The following is a 14,026-nucleotide window of genomic DNA, read 5'->3' on the forward strand; positions in this document are numbered from 1 at the left end:
TAAAACAACGAAAGTGAAGTTAGAAATAAGTCAATATAAATATAATTCGTCTGTAAAGTACGACCGACGTAAAATCACTTTCGCATAGTTTTATTCTCGTTTCGTCGGTTGACGTTCGTTAAATCCTAATTCGTGCGTATTGACATTTCGAAAGTCAGCGTTAATGGAAGGCGTGAGCTTTTTTTGCTTCGACTGCGTCTAATCTCGGTTGGTTGCATTCGCCACGGGTTGTTTTCCGAGTGCCGTGGCATGTTACTGTCACCGATCTGTAATTATTCACGAAGGCTCGCTTCACGGGCTGTCCACTTTGAAAAAATGTCGCACCGAAAGCGCGAACGTGCCGTACTGGGCTATTGACTCCACTGTGGGTTGCTAGCTACTTATTTACTCTGTGATTCAATTGGACTATAGTTTAGTAGACATATATAGATGTGGAAAGTGGTAAGACTGGTAGTCTAGTTTAGGGATTTTACTGTATGAACACACTATTGTAGTTATTAAAAAAAAAAACTATCTAGTACATTCTTTGAGACAATTGATAGTCTATATTATATATAATTCATTAGATATAAGGAAATTTTAAACCTTTTATAAATAATAAATACTTGTAAATAGAAAACCAGATGAAATAAGTAATTTTCATATTGCTAAGAAATATCATATACCTAATATGTGATATGAACAACTTAGAATAATTTCAAAGTTTTCAAATTTACAAATTTGTTTGTGATGATCGTCGATAATTTGACTTCCAGTCCATAGTACAAAAAAATATAGTTGAGTACAATGTTATTTGTTTATATTTTAAAAATCAAAAGTCAAACTGGTGCACCAGTTTTATGACAAGCTTCACTTAAAACGTGAACTATTTACTATTTGTTTACAGGGAACATCATATTAATTGGGGAGAAATCAATAAAGTTTAACGTTTCATATAGCGTACCCACATTTTTGTTCAATTAATAATTACGCCAGCGTTTCGTGAATTTTTAAATGTGTTTTAACGCAATACATTGTTACCCAAAATGTTTAACATGAAGAATTAATTACACAAAGGGTTGGTTCGCCTGTGATTTATTATCACTCATTAAGGTATTATTATCACTAATTAGCAGTTTCATACACGCGTTGCAGTGAAACATGAGCACTATGATACAACTAGGCGTATTGTGTTAAAAATGCATTCAAATCAGAAATAAACTACTATTACAATAAAACGCAATTAAGTGATTCGATACGCGCTATGGTGCATGTACCTAATCCATTGCTATTCTAGGTTCAAGCAAGGCACAACAGAGTTGATTAACTTCCTCTTTAGATTAAACAAACAATCATTGACACAATTTGTCGATCGGTGCATACTTCCGCTCAATATCCGTGTCCTATTATTTATGGTAGTGAAACGGACGCACACTGAAAAGTACACAAAAATGAGAGACTAGAGCGATTCGTCACAACTGTACAATGGTCGGCATTGTTTCACGGCATTCACTATTTAATACCAATTTCATTTCACCACAAAACAAGTTCGACGTGTACAAAATATTAGTGGGAAGGTTGAGCGGTGCGACAAATCAGTAGGGAGCGCCACCGCGAGCTGGTAGTTGCCAAATTTAATTGAAAAATGTTCGTATTTAAAATATTAATTAAGCGTGACGTCGGCCAGCTCCGTGCTTGACTTTATTGCTCACAGGTCGTTTTTTACCCGACACGATCTCAATTACCAACTTTTTTATTTGCTATTTATTTGATATTTAGGTACATAATTTGCTATAGTTTGAAACGGCGGGTCGTGTTTCACGTTCTCATTAATCGCTTGAGTAGTTGTGCTAATTTTTTCGAGAAATATTACGGGCGGCAAATTTCATGGTTCTGGATTTTATGCTGTAACATAAACCGGCCTCTATGAATTGTCGCACCAAGTTGATTATTGTAACTTATGGTGATTGAGTAGTAGATTGTAATCCACTGCACTATCTGAACAATATCAAGGTACACCATTTTATTGAGATTATAATATATAACCTAAAGTTATTGATGCTTATATATAATAAAGTTTAACCAGGAGCTTTACTTGTCTGATTCAGATAATATTTAATTGAGAAAACCGACTGCAATATTGACAACTATTTCGATTCGATATTCGATCGTAAAAGTGATAAAATTTAATATATATATATATATATATATATATATATAAACATCATATTAGATCATATTTTATTATATATAATCTATTTATAAATTTGTTAAGGGTGGAGTTTTCTGAAAGAATGATCTCTTCCAGTCAACCCAGTACAGTAAGAAAGCATTTCGTTACATTATTAAAATTACGTAAATTACATAAATATCACAACATACAAAAAGAAACATCATATCAGATCATGATTTATTACATTTATTATCTAACAAACATTTGTTATATATTTTTTTGAATAATACAATTTTCAATTTTTACAATTTATATTCAACGTTCATTTAAAATATGGGATACATCAGTAAAAATGATAAGCAAGATATATCTTGGGCACTATTGAATTGTAGTAATGCATTCATAACAATTAGCAACGATAGTTTCCAGGGAGCCCCTGATTTGGTTTGACAGAGTATATTGTTAAGATAATGGAACCGCTATATAGATAGATACTTTTTATTGTTTCCTCTAAAGTCTATTACAATAGCAAACTTATTACAAATGGAAATAATGAAACCAATCAGTTGAGATGACTGCACTATGGAGTTTAGCCTTCATTATTGGCCTGGCTCTCGTCTCCATTCCTCCTTTTTTTTTGGAAGTCATTTGTAGATTGAATGAATGTTTGTTTGTGTGCAGTGCGAGAGGCGAACGCCGCAGCAGGCTAGCGGCGGCAGTCCAGGACTGGGCGCGCATATGCTGGCCATGGATGTGACCAAAGAGGCCCGCGCGTCCCCGCTGCCTGCGTCTGCGCAGCCGCCATCTTCTACTCCCACACAGCCACAACAACAGCCACAGGTATTGCAATTATTTATAATTTTATTATTATTCAATATTGTATTATTATAATGTTTAATTTTTTTAATTTTTAGTGAGTGCATTAGTAAATACTGTAAAACTTACCAAAAATATGTATATAAATAAATAATTATCTAACCTATGGACTATATTACAATACCTAAGTTAGCTCTAACACTATTCTAAAATCGTTCAGGCTACCTGTATTTGAATAATTTTAGTATGATCCACATACTAGATGGTATAGGTATAAAAAAAAGTGGGAGACCTGGTAACTTGAATCAAGAATGTATTATTATATATTATTGTTATAATACAAATATACTTAATGATTTAATAGAATTTTGGATGTAAAATCACTTTTATAAACTCTAAATAAGTACTATACTGTTTAATATACCAATCGCCTGGTCTCTAAATTAAAATACCCTGTGTTTAAAATAATCAAATAATGAACATTTGAGTACACAATTTAAAGCATATAAACAACAAAAAAATATCATGCAATAATATTGTACGATAATATGCGAAATATAATTACTATAAAAGGATTGTCCATCTTTATAAGTAAATAGTAGATATAAGTACTTGACAATGGACTTTACTGATATTTAAATATCAATCAAACATGAATATATATTTTGTATTACATTTGTTTAAGAGACAGAAATTAATGCAATTTTACCGTTAAATATAATTATTTTGTTAGAATTATCTCCATATTTTGTCCAGTTTACTTCGGCCGTATTAAATCCTGTATTAAAACCGTATTACGCAATAAAATGAAAGTCTTAAAGTTAATATTTGTTACAATTGTTACAGATATGCGCCGGCTGCAGCAAAGTTATCACTGAACGATATCTACTCAAGGCTTTGGATCAATTATGGCACGAAGACTGCCTCAAATGTGGCTGCTGCGATTGTCGCTTGGGCGAAGTTGGCCATACACTTTATACACGCGCCAACCTCATACTCTGCAAACGAGACTATTTAAGGTTACTTTTTAATACTTGTAACTTATTTATTTATTTCTGTATTGCACCTAATACACAAAAATATACAATGACAATTAGAAATTAAAATACAATAGACAGAGTACAGATCAAATTATAGACATATAGGAGTAGAAGGTAAATACAAAAGGCGGCTTTGTCGCTAAGACAATCTCTTACAGACAACTTTTGATTAAAGAAGAACAGATGGAATTGCGTAAATGGCACAAGAGCGATTTAAATAAAATGCAAAACCTATATACATATTACAGAATAGTATTATTTATTATCGATTTTTGACCATAAAATTACCCTCTGTCCTTCTCCATTCAAGTACTAAGTGTATATAAAATTTCATGGCAATTAGTTGAGCCATACATAACAAACAAACTCACTTTTATATATTCAATATATATTTATAATATTTTTTTTTTGGTATGTAAAATCGTAAACATATTTTTAATAGTAATATTATACACGATTAAGGGTATTTTTCATGGTCATAAATCACTGTGGACTTCTCATAAAGCTATAATTACATTATTTTGACAGGTTATTTGGCAATACCGGATACTGTGCAGCGTGCAATAAGGTGATCCCTGCATTTGAGATGGTGATGAGAGCTCGAAGTAATGTTTACCATCTCGAATGCTTCGCCTGTCAACAGTGCAATCACAGGTTCGTAATAAAAATACTAAATATATTATCTATGAAATTTACCTAGCGATAAATTGTCACACCTGATTTTAACAGATTGGATGCATTTAAAATATATTTTCTGTATCTTAATATAAATGAAAATTATTCTCTTTTATGGTAATTAATTGACTAATCATAATATGTCCTATATTAGTACATCATATCCCAATAAAATAGGCTTAAAAGAGTTCATTATTTAGGAATTAGCCAGCTCTATTTAATCACAGAAGTATTTATAAAACTTTAGATTGGTGTTGTGGAGTACAGACAACTTATCTTTTTATAGTTTATACATATATAGTGTGTATTTTATTGTATCAGCTGTTATCACTTTTGTTTTGTTGTCCACTGTTGAACATAGACTTTCCATATTAGGAAAGTTTTGTTTTGTCACGCTTAGCAACGGTAGTTAGGTTTTGGTGATGTTTTAAGAGGGACGCTGCTGCCCAGCGCACGTCCATGGAATTCTCTCTTAGTCGTCTCTCCCGACACCCATGAGAAAGGAAGGGGTTTTATATCTATCAATATTAAAAATTTACACATCTTTTCATTGCTCTGTTTTGGCACCGTTTCACGACCATAGTTTTCTAAATTCTTTCTATTAATATAAATATTTTGTATCTTCTATACCTGGTTTCCTATGTCACCCATAAGTGTATATAAACATATACGAATATTCGAACAGTTTAAATATTACTAGTAAGTAGTAGATTTTTTTGGTTCATACACTATCAAAAACGTTTTACAAAGAGTCGCAGACGTGGTTGTGTCGACGAAAATTGACTGGGGACTCTGCTATATTGAATACAAGTCTGATTTGGGACTTTTCTTGTTAGAGCAAGATAGTAAAACAAGAAGCACCCTATGGAAGAGAGGGATAAGTTATCGGGTACCAAGAATGTATATTGTTTATTCATCTCACGAAAGGCAAAAGAGTACGATTAAATTTTCCGCTACATAATAAACCCACGTGTAGCAAAGAGAATGTATTGGAATTTCAAATGGTTTATTACTGTTTATTACAACTTAGTGAAACGTATATTTCATACATATTTTAATTTAGTTAATATAAAAATAAATATATGATATACATTTTTCAGAAAAGTAAATATTAAATATACATGTATGCCATTCTATATATCTAATACAAAGTGAACAAATTCTATTCAAGTAATAATTTTTTAATAACTAGAACACAAAATGATAGCAAAAGATAAGGAATGTTATAACTATAAAATTTCTTGCTCTGGTATATGATTGCATTAATATAATATAATAAAAAAATATTTAGGAATAGAATTGAATTTTGTAATAATTTTATATTAATTTTTGTAATAGGCTTTATGTAACAATTATAATACATGTCGTTCAATATAATTATTATACTTAACCATTAATTAAATAATGTACATTAGCTGTAGTGTAATCTACATTCTTGTCTACCTAAATATTTTAAAAGTATTATATGATAAAATTATATGTTTTAATTTGAACCTATCTATCAAATTAAATTAAAATTCGGTCAACTAACGGTTGACTAACAAACTTCTGTATAATCTTTTATATTTTTTTAAGATTTTAATAAAGTATTACATAACTACTGTAGAACTTATCATACAATGAGTGTTTAGCTATACTTTGTGGTTAAAGTGTTTGTTTCAAATTGAAATGTGGAATATTTATATAAAAAAGCCGTTTCCGATGCAGTGCCGAATTTTGCCTTGTTTGCATAACTTTTACACACATTTTGATTACTATTTTATTCAATTCAATTGTGCGATGCACGACGATTGTTACCCGACCGAGGCGTAGACGTATTCTGAAATGTTGTATTTTTCTCATGTGTCTACCAAGTAACCAGTGTTTCATTTTAAATAAATAAATCTCTTAAAACACCACCTAATATTATAAATATAGAAGTCTGTAAAGATGTTTGTATGTTATATTTATTACTCTTTTATGATATAAATTAAATTTGATACAGAATACGGCGGAAATAAACTAAAAAACTTAAATCATCAAATAATTTTCAAGACAGTAATTGCTTAGCTATATATGTGTGTGTGTGTGTGTGTATGTGTATATAAATATAAAAGATTGACTGCCAAACTATCAGCAATACACGAATTAACCCAAATTTAAATTAACGCATAGGATATTATTATCCAAATTCATGCAAACAAAGCCATTGGATACTAACACATACACTAACACAGACACAATAAATGACGAAATGTTTCATAGCAGCATTTAGATTTAAATTATTTGAGGTTGATTTTGCTCATGATAAGTAGGATTTTATTCGGAAATAAAAACGCCGGCTCTTAAAGATAACGTAACATATAAAAAAAAAAAAAACAAGAAATACAAATGGATTGAGAACTTCCCGGTTTTGGATGTCGCATTGAAAGTATTTTTCCCCCTATTTATAATGCAGTTGAAAAGCGATAGTTTAAAAAGCAACATAATGCTCACCCAAAACGTAAACAAACTGAATTCAGAATAAGTATGCAAGCGCGAAAACGGCAATCTTCACCGGACTGCGTCCGTTTAAATAATAGAAAGGTCGCGAAGATTGGAGCCGCTCTGAATGGTTTATATGTCACTTGTGGACCTTTCTCGTGTTAGTAGATCTCGCGCGACATTTTCACCGAATTATATATTCATTCGACTGCTCCTTGAATCCAGATTCAACTGTTGAATAACCGTTTTAGGCAGTGTTCCAGATTTAGAATAAATTTTTTAAATGTTAACTATATACAAAAGTTATAAACCGTCTACACGCGCACTGTTATTCCATTGGTGTTACTGCCTCCAATCAGCTGTGTTGTTATAGTTGTGTCTGTCTATAGACAGTTATCACTTTCAATTATTTGGACCACTATCTCGTTTGTCTTTTCAAGCTGTATTAATAATCGTACACAGTTAAAGTGTAGACTGTGAAATATATTGAATATAATATTGATCATCATATCAGCCATTAAGACGTAATAGCGAAATATTGGCGTCAGTAATCTTAATTATTCTCAGCAATTATGAGACATTTGGAATTTATAATTTATGTGTTTCATTTATTATGTCCTTAACATTTGTCCACTGCTGAACATAGGTCTCTCCCATAAAGGAGAGTTATTATTGGATATTATCATCATCATAATATCAATTTTTGACTGTCCACTGCTAAACAGAAGCCCCCACCCCTAGGAGGGTTTTGTAGTTGACACGCTTGGTAGTCGGATTGGCAACCGCAGTTAGGCTTTGGAGATGTTTTAAAAGGGACACTGCTGCTTATCCCTGGCCCTTCCTTAGTCACCTCTTACGACACCCACGAGAAAGGAACGGGTGATTTGTTCTATGCTGAGTCCACACGGGTATTGAATATAATGTTACTACTTAATTATTTAATATGACTAATTACTATACTATACTAATTAATTATTGAAATCACTGTAAAGTAAAATATATACCGCAAATATAACTCTCCGGCTAAATGTTATGAATTTACTAGCTTAAATTTCCTGTTATGTTGCTAAAAGTCATGCAAATATTTAGGTAATTAATCCCGGTGTTTACTGAATAATATGAAGCGTAGCTATTAAATATCACGTACAAATCAATTTCCACGGGCGGCAGAAATCTGAATCCAATTTGCGGCCTGTCCGATGGTGGCGGACGGCCAGATATCACGGGCGAATATCGCTAAACGGCTAAATAATTTAGTGGCAATCTGGTGGCGCGCCCGCGGCTTCCGTGCCGGTTGCCGCCCTAGCCGCCGCGCCGCTACGCGTTCGCATCGAAAGCATACTATCTACAAATACTTACAGTTCTAAAACAAATATACTGATAAGTTTTTTAGTAATTATAAATTCAATTTAATGGCATTCTATTTTATATTAATTTTTACGACGTTGATCGAAATATATGTTGAAACGAAAGAGGTATCAAATTATTCTTCTTAATTCGCTCGTCTGTATTTTTTTTTTAGTCTTTAATAATTTTACCAGCAAATTAGTAATATTTCTTGCTAGCTGTGCTACGACTTCACCCGCGTGAATCAGTATATAATCTATGTTCTAAGTTGGTTAGTGTTAAGACCAATTCATGTACCAAATTTCATTCAAATCCGTTTAGTAGCTTTTGTGGGAAAGAGTCGATTAATCCGTCCATCCTTATAAACGTTCGGATTTATTATATCCATTATATATGAATAGGATTCAGTAACCGGAATATCTTAATTTTCATTTTTTAGTTCTTAAACAAAAAAAGTAGCTGTAATATTATTACATAAATATATCTACCCACTTTACGTACCTATTAATTATTTTTAAGAAAATTACTCACCCTCCTTTAACTAAGTACTTAAACGCTTTTGTTTTACAAACGAGTGAAAACATTGAATGGTCGCGCGGAACATCAAACTCTGCTTCGCTATCGTCGCGACACAATAGCGATCCGCACAAAGCTTAACTTGCACAGTCATTAAAATTTCGTTCTACATCTTTTCCATTACGCGTCTGCAGACAAAAAATAGAAAAAATAAAAAGAGAACAACCCCAAAAACAAAAGTCGGCAACGGAGAGAACAGGAAATAAAGTTAATTAAGAGCGGCGAAATCGACTGAGTTGCGGTGGAAATTGGCCCCTTAAAAAAGAGACATTTGTAGCGCTTAATTTTTGTGACAAGTGAAACAAAAGAGTTGGCAGGGTGGTCGGAGACGCGGGGGTGCGGTGGGAAGACGAGGGGGGCCGGAGGGGAGATAAGGTCGGTGTTATCACCGTCAGTTCCGGCGGCCATGCGGCCACTGGCGAGTCGAAGGCGATACCTTTTGTTTTCTACATTGAGGGATGTGCGTTCGCGTGACGTTATCGTTCCTCCTTCTTCCAACTTGACCTTTCCACTCGTGATAGTAAATTTTATTCCTTAGACATTTTACTGCGGTTTCTTTTAGAGTAATGATGCTTGAGATAGCATCTTAACGGCTTCGAAGGTGTAAATTATTTCGGTATGTAAATTTGAAAAATCCATATGGTTAACTCTGCATATAAGTACTTAGCCTTTTAGTGCGTTCTATAAATTGAACGTGTCACTAGATAGCTTTTAATTCATATACATACCTACTTATACTATGAGATTTGTGTAAATATAGTACCTCCGTTGCTATTATTATATAACTAAGTTTTGTAAACAATATAAAATGAATGACTCAAAGCATATCTGATTAAATATATAAAATGTTCCCTATGAACAAAATATTTAGAACACATTATGATACCTACTATTTTTTTAATAGATGATAATGGAATGGTAACCCCGCCGCACTAACGGTATACGCTGGCAGGGCACCAGTGAGGGTTGACTAGTGATAATGGTAAGGCAGGTCAGTTAGCTTATCGTGATGTTTATGCCTGGAATTCAGCACGATGGTTTTCAAGTGGCAGCACGTGGAGGTCAATCTGAAAAGGTATATTGCTAGCAATTGGACTGGTAGTCTGCATCACTAACAATCCCTTCCCTCCGCCGAACTGCGGTTGCCAACTCGCATGCTAAGCGGAGCAACTACTGGCTAAACCCCTCTTATGGTGGAGGCTATGTTCAGCAGTGGACAGTTAATGGCTGATTTAACTACATTGTTATCTAATAATTTATACGTAATATTATTAGATAAGTTAAGGGAGGGGGGGGGGGGAAGGAATTGTTAGTAATGGAGACTGAGAATCCCATTGTTAGCAATATACCCAACCAGGTCGACCTCCTCGCGGTTCTCCCTTGAAACTATCATGGTTAATTCCTGATGAATTCATCATGATGGGCTTAGTGACCTGTTTTCATTCTCATCTATCACCCTTCACTGGTGCTCCGCCAGCGTATTTAAGCGCAGGCGGGGTTACCATACCATTTTCACCCGTCAAATATTAAATAAGTGACTATGATATACCCATGTGGAGGTCGACTTGATAGATAAAATACGCAAATTTATGTATTTACAATGTATTGTGTTAATTATACCGCGTCTAAATATATTTGATATTTGACAGATTCTGCGTTGGAGATCGTTTCTACTTATGCGAAAACAAGATCCTATGCGAGTACGACTACGAGGAGCGGCTTGTATTCGCGAATATGGCGTACAATCCACCACCATTAGCGCACCTCAAGCGCCAGACAACGCATTTACCCCCACCACCGGTAAATTTTTACTATATATTTTAATAAGACAAACTAAAGAATTAGACCCTTCGGCGATTTTTAGCGATAAGATCGCCCATTGTTTTCGCATTGTGATTATTTCTTGTAATTATTTATATTTATAATAAGTTTATTATTGTAATCTTTTGGAGGAAACAATAAAGAGTATCTATCTATCTGTCTATCTATCTTTGTTTATATTAATAGCAGGAATAGCAGACAAGCTGACGGTTTGTGTGATTGAAAGTGGTAACTATTGAGTATAGATTAATGAACTGTATCTGAGACCACAAATCGTAATGTTCATGTCTTTATACAAAATAGTTTTAAGAGTATATTAATACTTTTTATATATTTACAGACTGTTGAAAATTAATTATGTTTTTTCTTTACAGACGAGCAACGCAATGGGGGGTTTGATGAACGGGTCTAGTCGCTCCGGTGACCTCAACAATAATATGTCAGGTTCATCTCCAGCGCCATTCGCCCCACCGCCGCACCTCAAGCCCCTCGGGCTTTCAGCGTCCAGCTGAGACTACCGCGTGTGAGACGCGATCCACCCGTATGCCAAGTATCAAAATTGAACGGGCGTACTAAAATGGACTTTAGAACAAAATGTGAAAAAAGTTTCGTGTCTAAACTCACCTAAATCGAACCCATTGGACTTTATCTTTGAACACTTTGAATAATATAGAAGCAAAGTAAAATGCCAAACTGTAGTTACTCGCTATGATTGTTACGAAAAATAAACTAAGTAGGTAAGTATAAAAATCTTCACCTACATTACCACTTTACTTTCATTAATAGAACGTTTGGAAAATATTTATGTATTAAGTTCATAAAATCTCATGTTGATCTCAGAAAGGCAATTTTGCTAAATTAGTATAGGATAATCATAATTGTCTGTGAAAAAAATATAATTATCATAGTAATCTGGCTGTATAAAGCTGTATACACACTTGAATAAAAACATGTATTGGTCAAATTGAAATAAGTATTAAATTACTCAAATAATTAATACAATGCTTTAATGAAATACATTTATAGGCACCAGTCAAAATAATTATTTATGAATATCTATTTTGTCTGTGATAATGTTTCATAAAATTACAGAGCTCGAATATTCATTAATACATATTTAAAAAATACAAAATTAATTGTAATTTAGTTTATCTATGTATGTAATTGCTCTATTCTATTGTAGTTATTACAATATTGTCAATACAAAGAATCGAGTGTGTATGCAACTTAAGTGCGGCTACAACGTGCGCGGGTAATAAGACTGCCGTATTTTCGTTTAGACGGGAGTATGAATTGTATTTTAGTAATATAATGGCAATGTTAATGTAAATACTAATTAAAATTCATTATTATCTGTGTAGTATACAAGTGAACAAGTTGTAATGACGTCATTTGAAATTTAAAATAAAACCGTTACATAACCTGTGAGGATGTATAAGACAATTGTTATAATTTTATCTTAAAAATATTTATATTTTACTTTGATTAACTGTCTACAAACATAATTTTTAAAGCCACAGATATATCCAGAGATAGAAGGACCAAAAACTAATACGTAAAATAGGCGTGATGCGACATCTATTGAAATTATTATCTTTGGGTAGAGTTGATCGGTAGGCATTACTCGCCTATGCTAATTGTATACAATAGCTGTAGTATATTTCATCTGTTATATCCTTCAGTGAAGGATATAACAATGAGGATGTAGTCGAATCAGTTGGTATTTTATATTAGTATTACATTGAATTCACTAGAAATCAACTACGATAGTTTCTAGATGGACTATGTGGAGGTCGACCTGATGTGGTTAACAATAGGGTCTCACATCTCTGTTACTAATAGTCCTTTTCCCTTGCATTAAATGTGTTGATCAAGTTCGATTTTTGTTAAGGTCCCCTCAATTGATTGGCTCTATGGATCGAATGTCAAATCGTGTTGTTCGTAGACAGTTTTAAATGATTTTTAGATTCCCTTATATAATTGTAATTGATTATCAAACAACTAAATATCTATCTGGTTGATTTGTAATAAACTGGACCTTATTCTCGAAACGTAAAAAGTTTATCGTTTTTCGAAATGTCACCCACATTTGGATATTTAAATCACTAAAGCACATCCCTATGATTATCAAAATATTTAAGTACCTAACGTTTAACATACCTGACAATTTAATAGCTATTCAGCAGTATTTAACCGTTAATAGTGGGGTAAAAACATTATTGGCTATGTAATTATTCCTAGCTTCTCTATTTTCGATGTAAATTAATTCTTTGGCTAAGCCTAATACAGTCGATACTGGAGAATTTCCTTTTTAACTGAATTCTATAATTTGTTGTTTCGTTTCTTACATGTTATATATTAATTGTTAAGTTTACTATAAACATTGTTATAATGTTTGTATTATTTATGTAAATATTTTAGCTATAGGTAGAATATTGTATCCATACATTGGTGACTATGAAATTTTTGATTAAATAGTAAATTGTGAAATACGTGTTAAACAATACATTTAATTGGAAATAGTTCAAATTAGTTTCTTTAGTGGTTAATATAAATCAATATTTGTATTGTCTACGGACACGTTATTATTTCTGCATTTAATTGGGTACAGTCGTCGTAATATGTTTGATACAGTTCCATTGTGACTCTATATAGAGTGTAAGTTAAATGTTGGTGTAATAGTACAATGAAATGTGTTGACGACTGTACATATCTATCATTCCAACTGATAATGGCGTGATTGTGAAGAATGTTGTGACGCATAATGTACAAATACTTATGTGTATCATTCTCGTCTAACCAATGATACGACCAAAGATGTAGCTCATTAAAGCCTTGTTCAAAACACAACTGAGTTTGATTTGATATTAGTTTATGCCATAGACTTAGTAATAAGGTTAATATAAGGGTTTATTGACTTTAAGAAGTCAGGTTAGTTAGTCCATCGTGATTATTTTACCAGGATTTTACCACGATGGTTTCCAAGAAGGATCATATGGAAGTCGATCAGACATTGCTACCAATAAGGTTGATAGTCCCCATTACTAATTATCCTTTTTACCTTTCATATTAAGGTTAGACTAATAATTAATAATTTAAAAAATTGTTGAACATCAGCAACACAAATTCAATTCTA

The 14,026-nt window shown here is 32.8% G+C and overlaps 1 protein-coding gene across 2 annotated transcripts in view; it reads left to right on the plus strand.

Moving 5' to 3' along the window:
* Positions 1-13,740, plus strand: part of LOC113523353 (LIM domain only protein 3) — an 82,240-nt gene extending 68,500 nt beyond the window's left edge. For both annotated transcript variants that reach the window (XM_026909287.3, XM_026909288.3), the window contains exons 2-6: positions 2,834-2,992; positions 3,815-3,987; positions 4,537-4,662; positions 10,719-10,869; positions 11,265-13,740. In XM_026909287.3, the coding sequence (XP_026765088.2) occupies positions 2,834-2,992; positions 3,815-3,987; positions 4,537-4,662; positions 10,719-10,869; positions 11,265-11,402 (747 nt within the window). In that variant the 3' untranslated portion in view covers positions 11,403-13,740. The remainder of the gene's footprint in view (positions 1-2,833; positions 2,993-3,814; positions 3,988-4,536; positions 4,663-10,718; positions 10,870-11,264) is intronic.
* The last annotated feature ends 286 nt before the right edge of the window (positions 13,741-14,026 follow it).

This window comes from Galleria mellonella, unplaced genomic scaffold (genome assembly GCF_026898425.1).
Source record: "Galleria mellonella isolate WM207_F2 unplaced genomic scaffold, CSIRO_AGI_GalMel_v1 utg90, whole genome shotgun sequence".
Classification (NCBI taxonomy): Eukaryota; Metazoa; Arthropoda; class Insecta; order Lepidoptera; family Pyralidae; genus Galleria; species Galleria mellonella.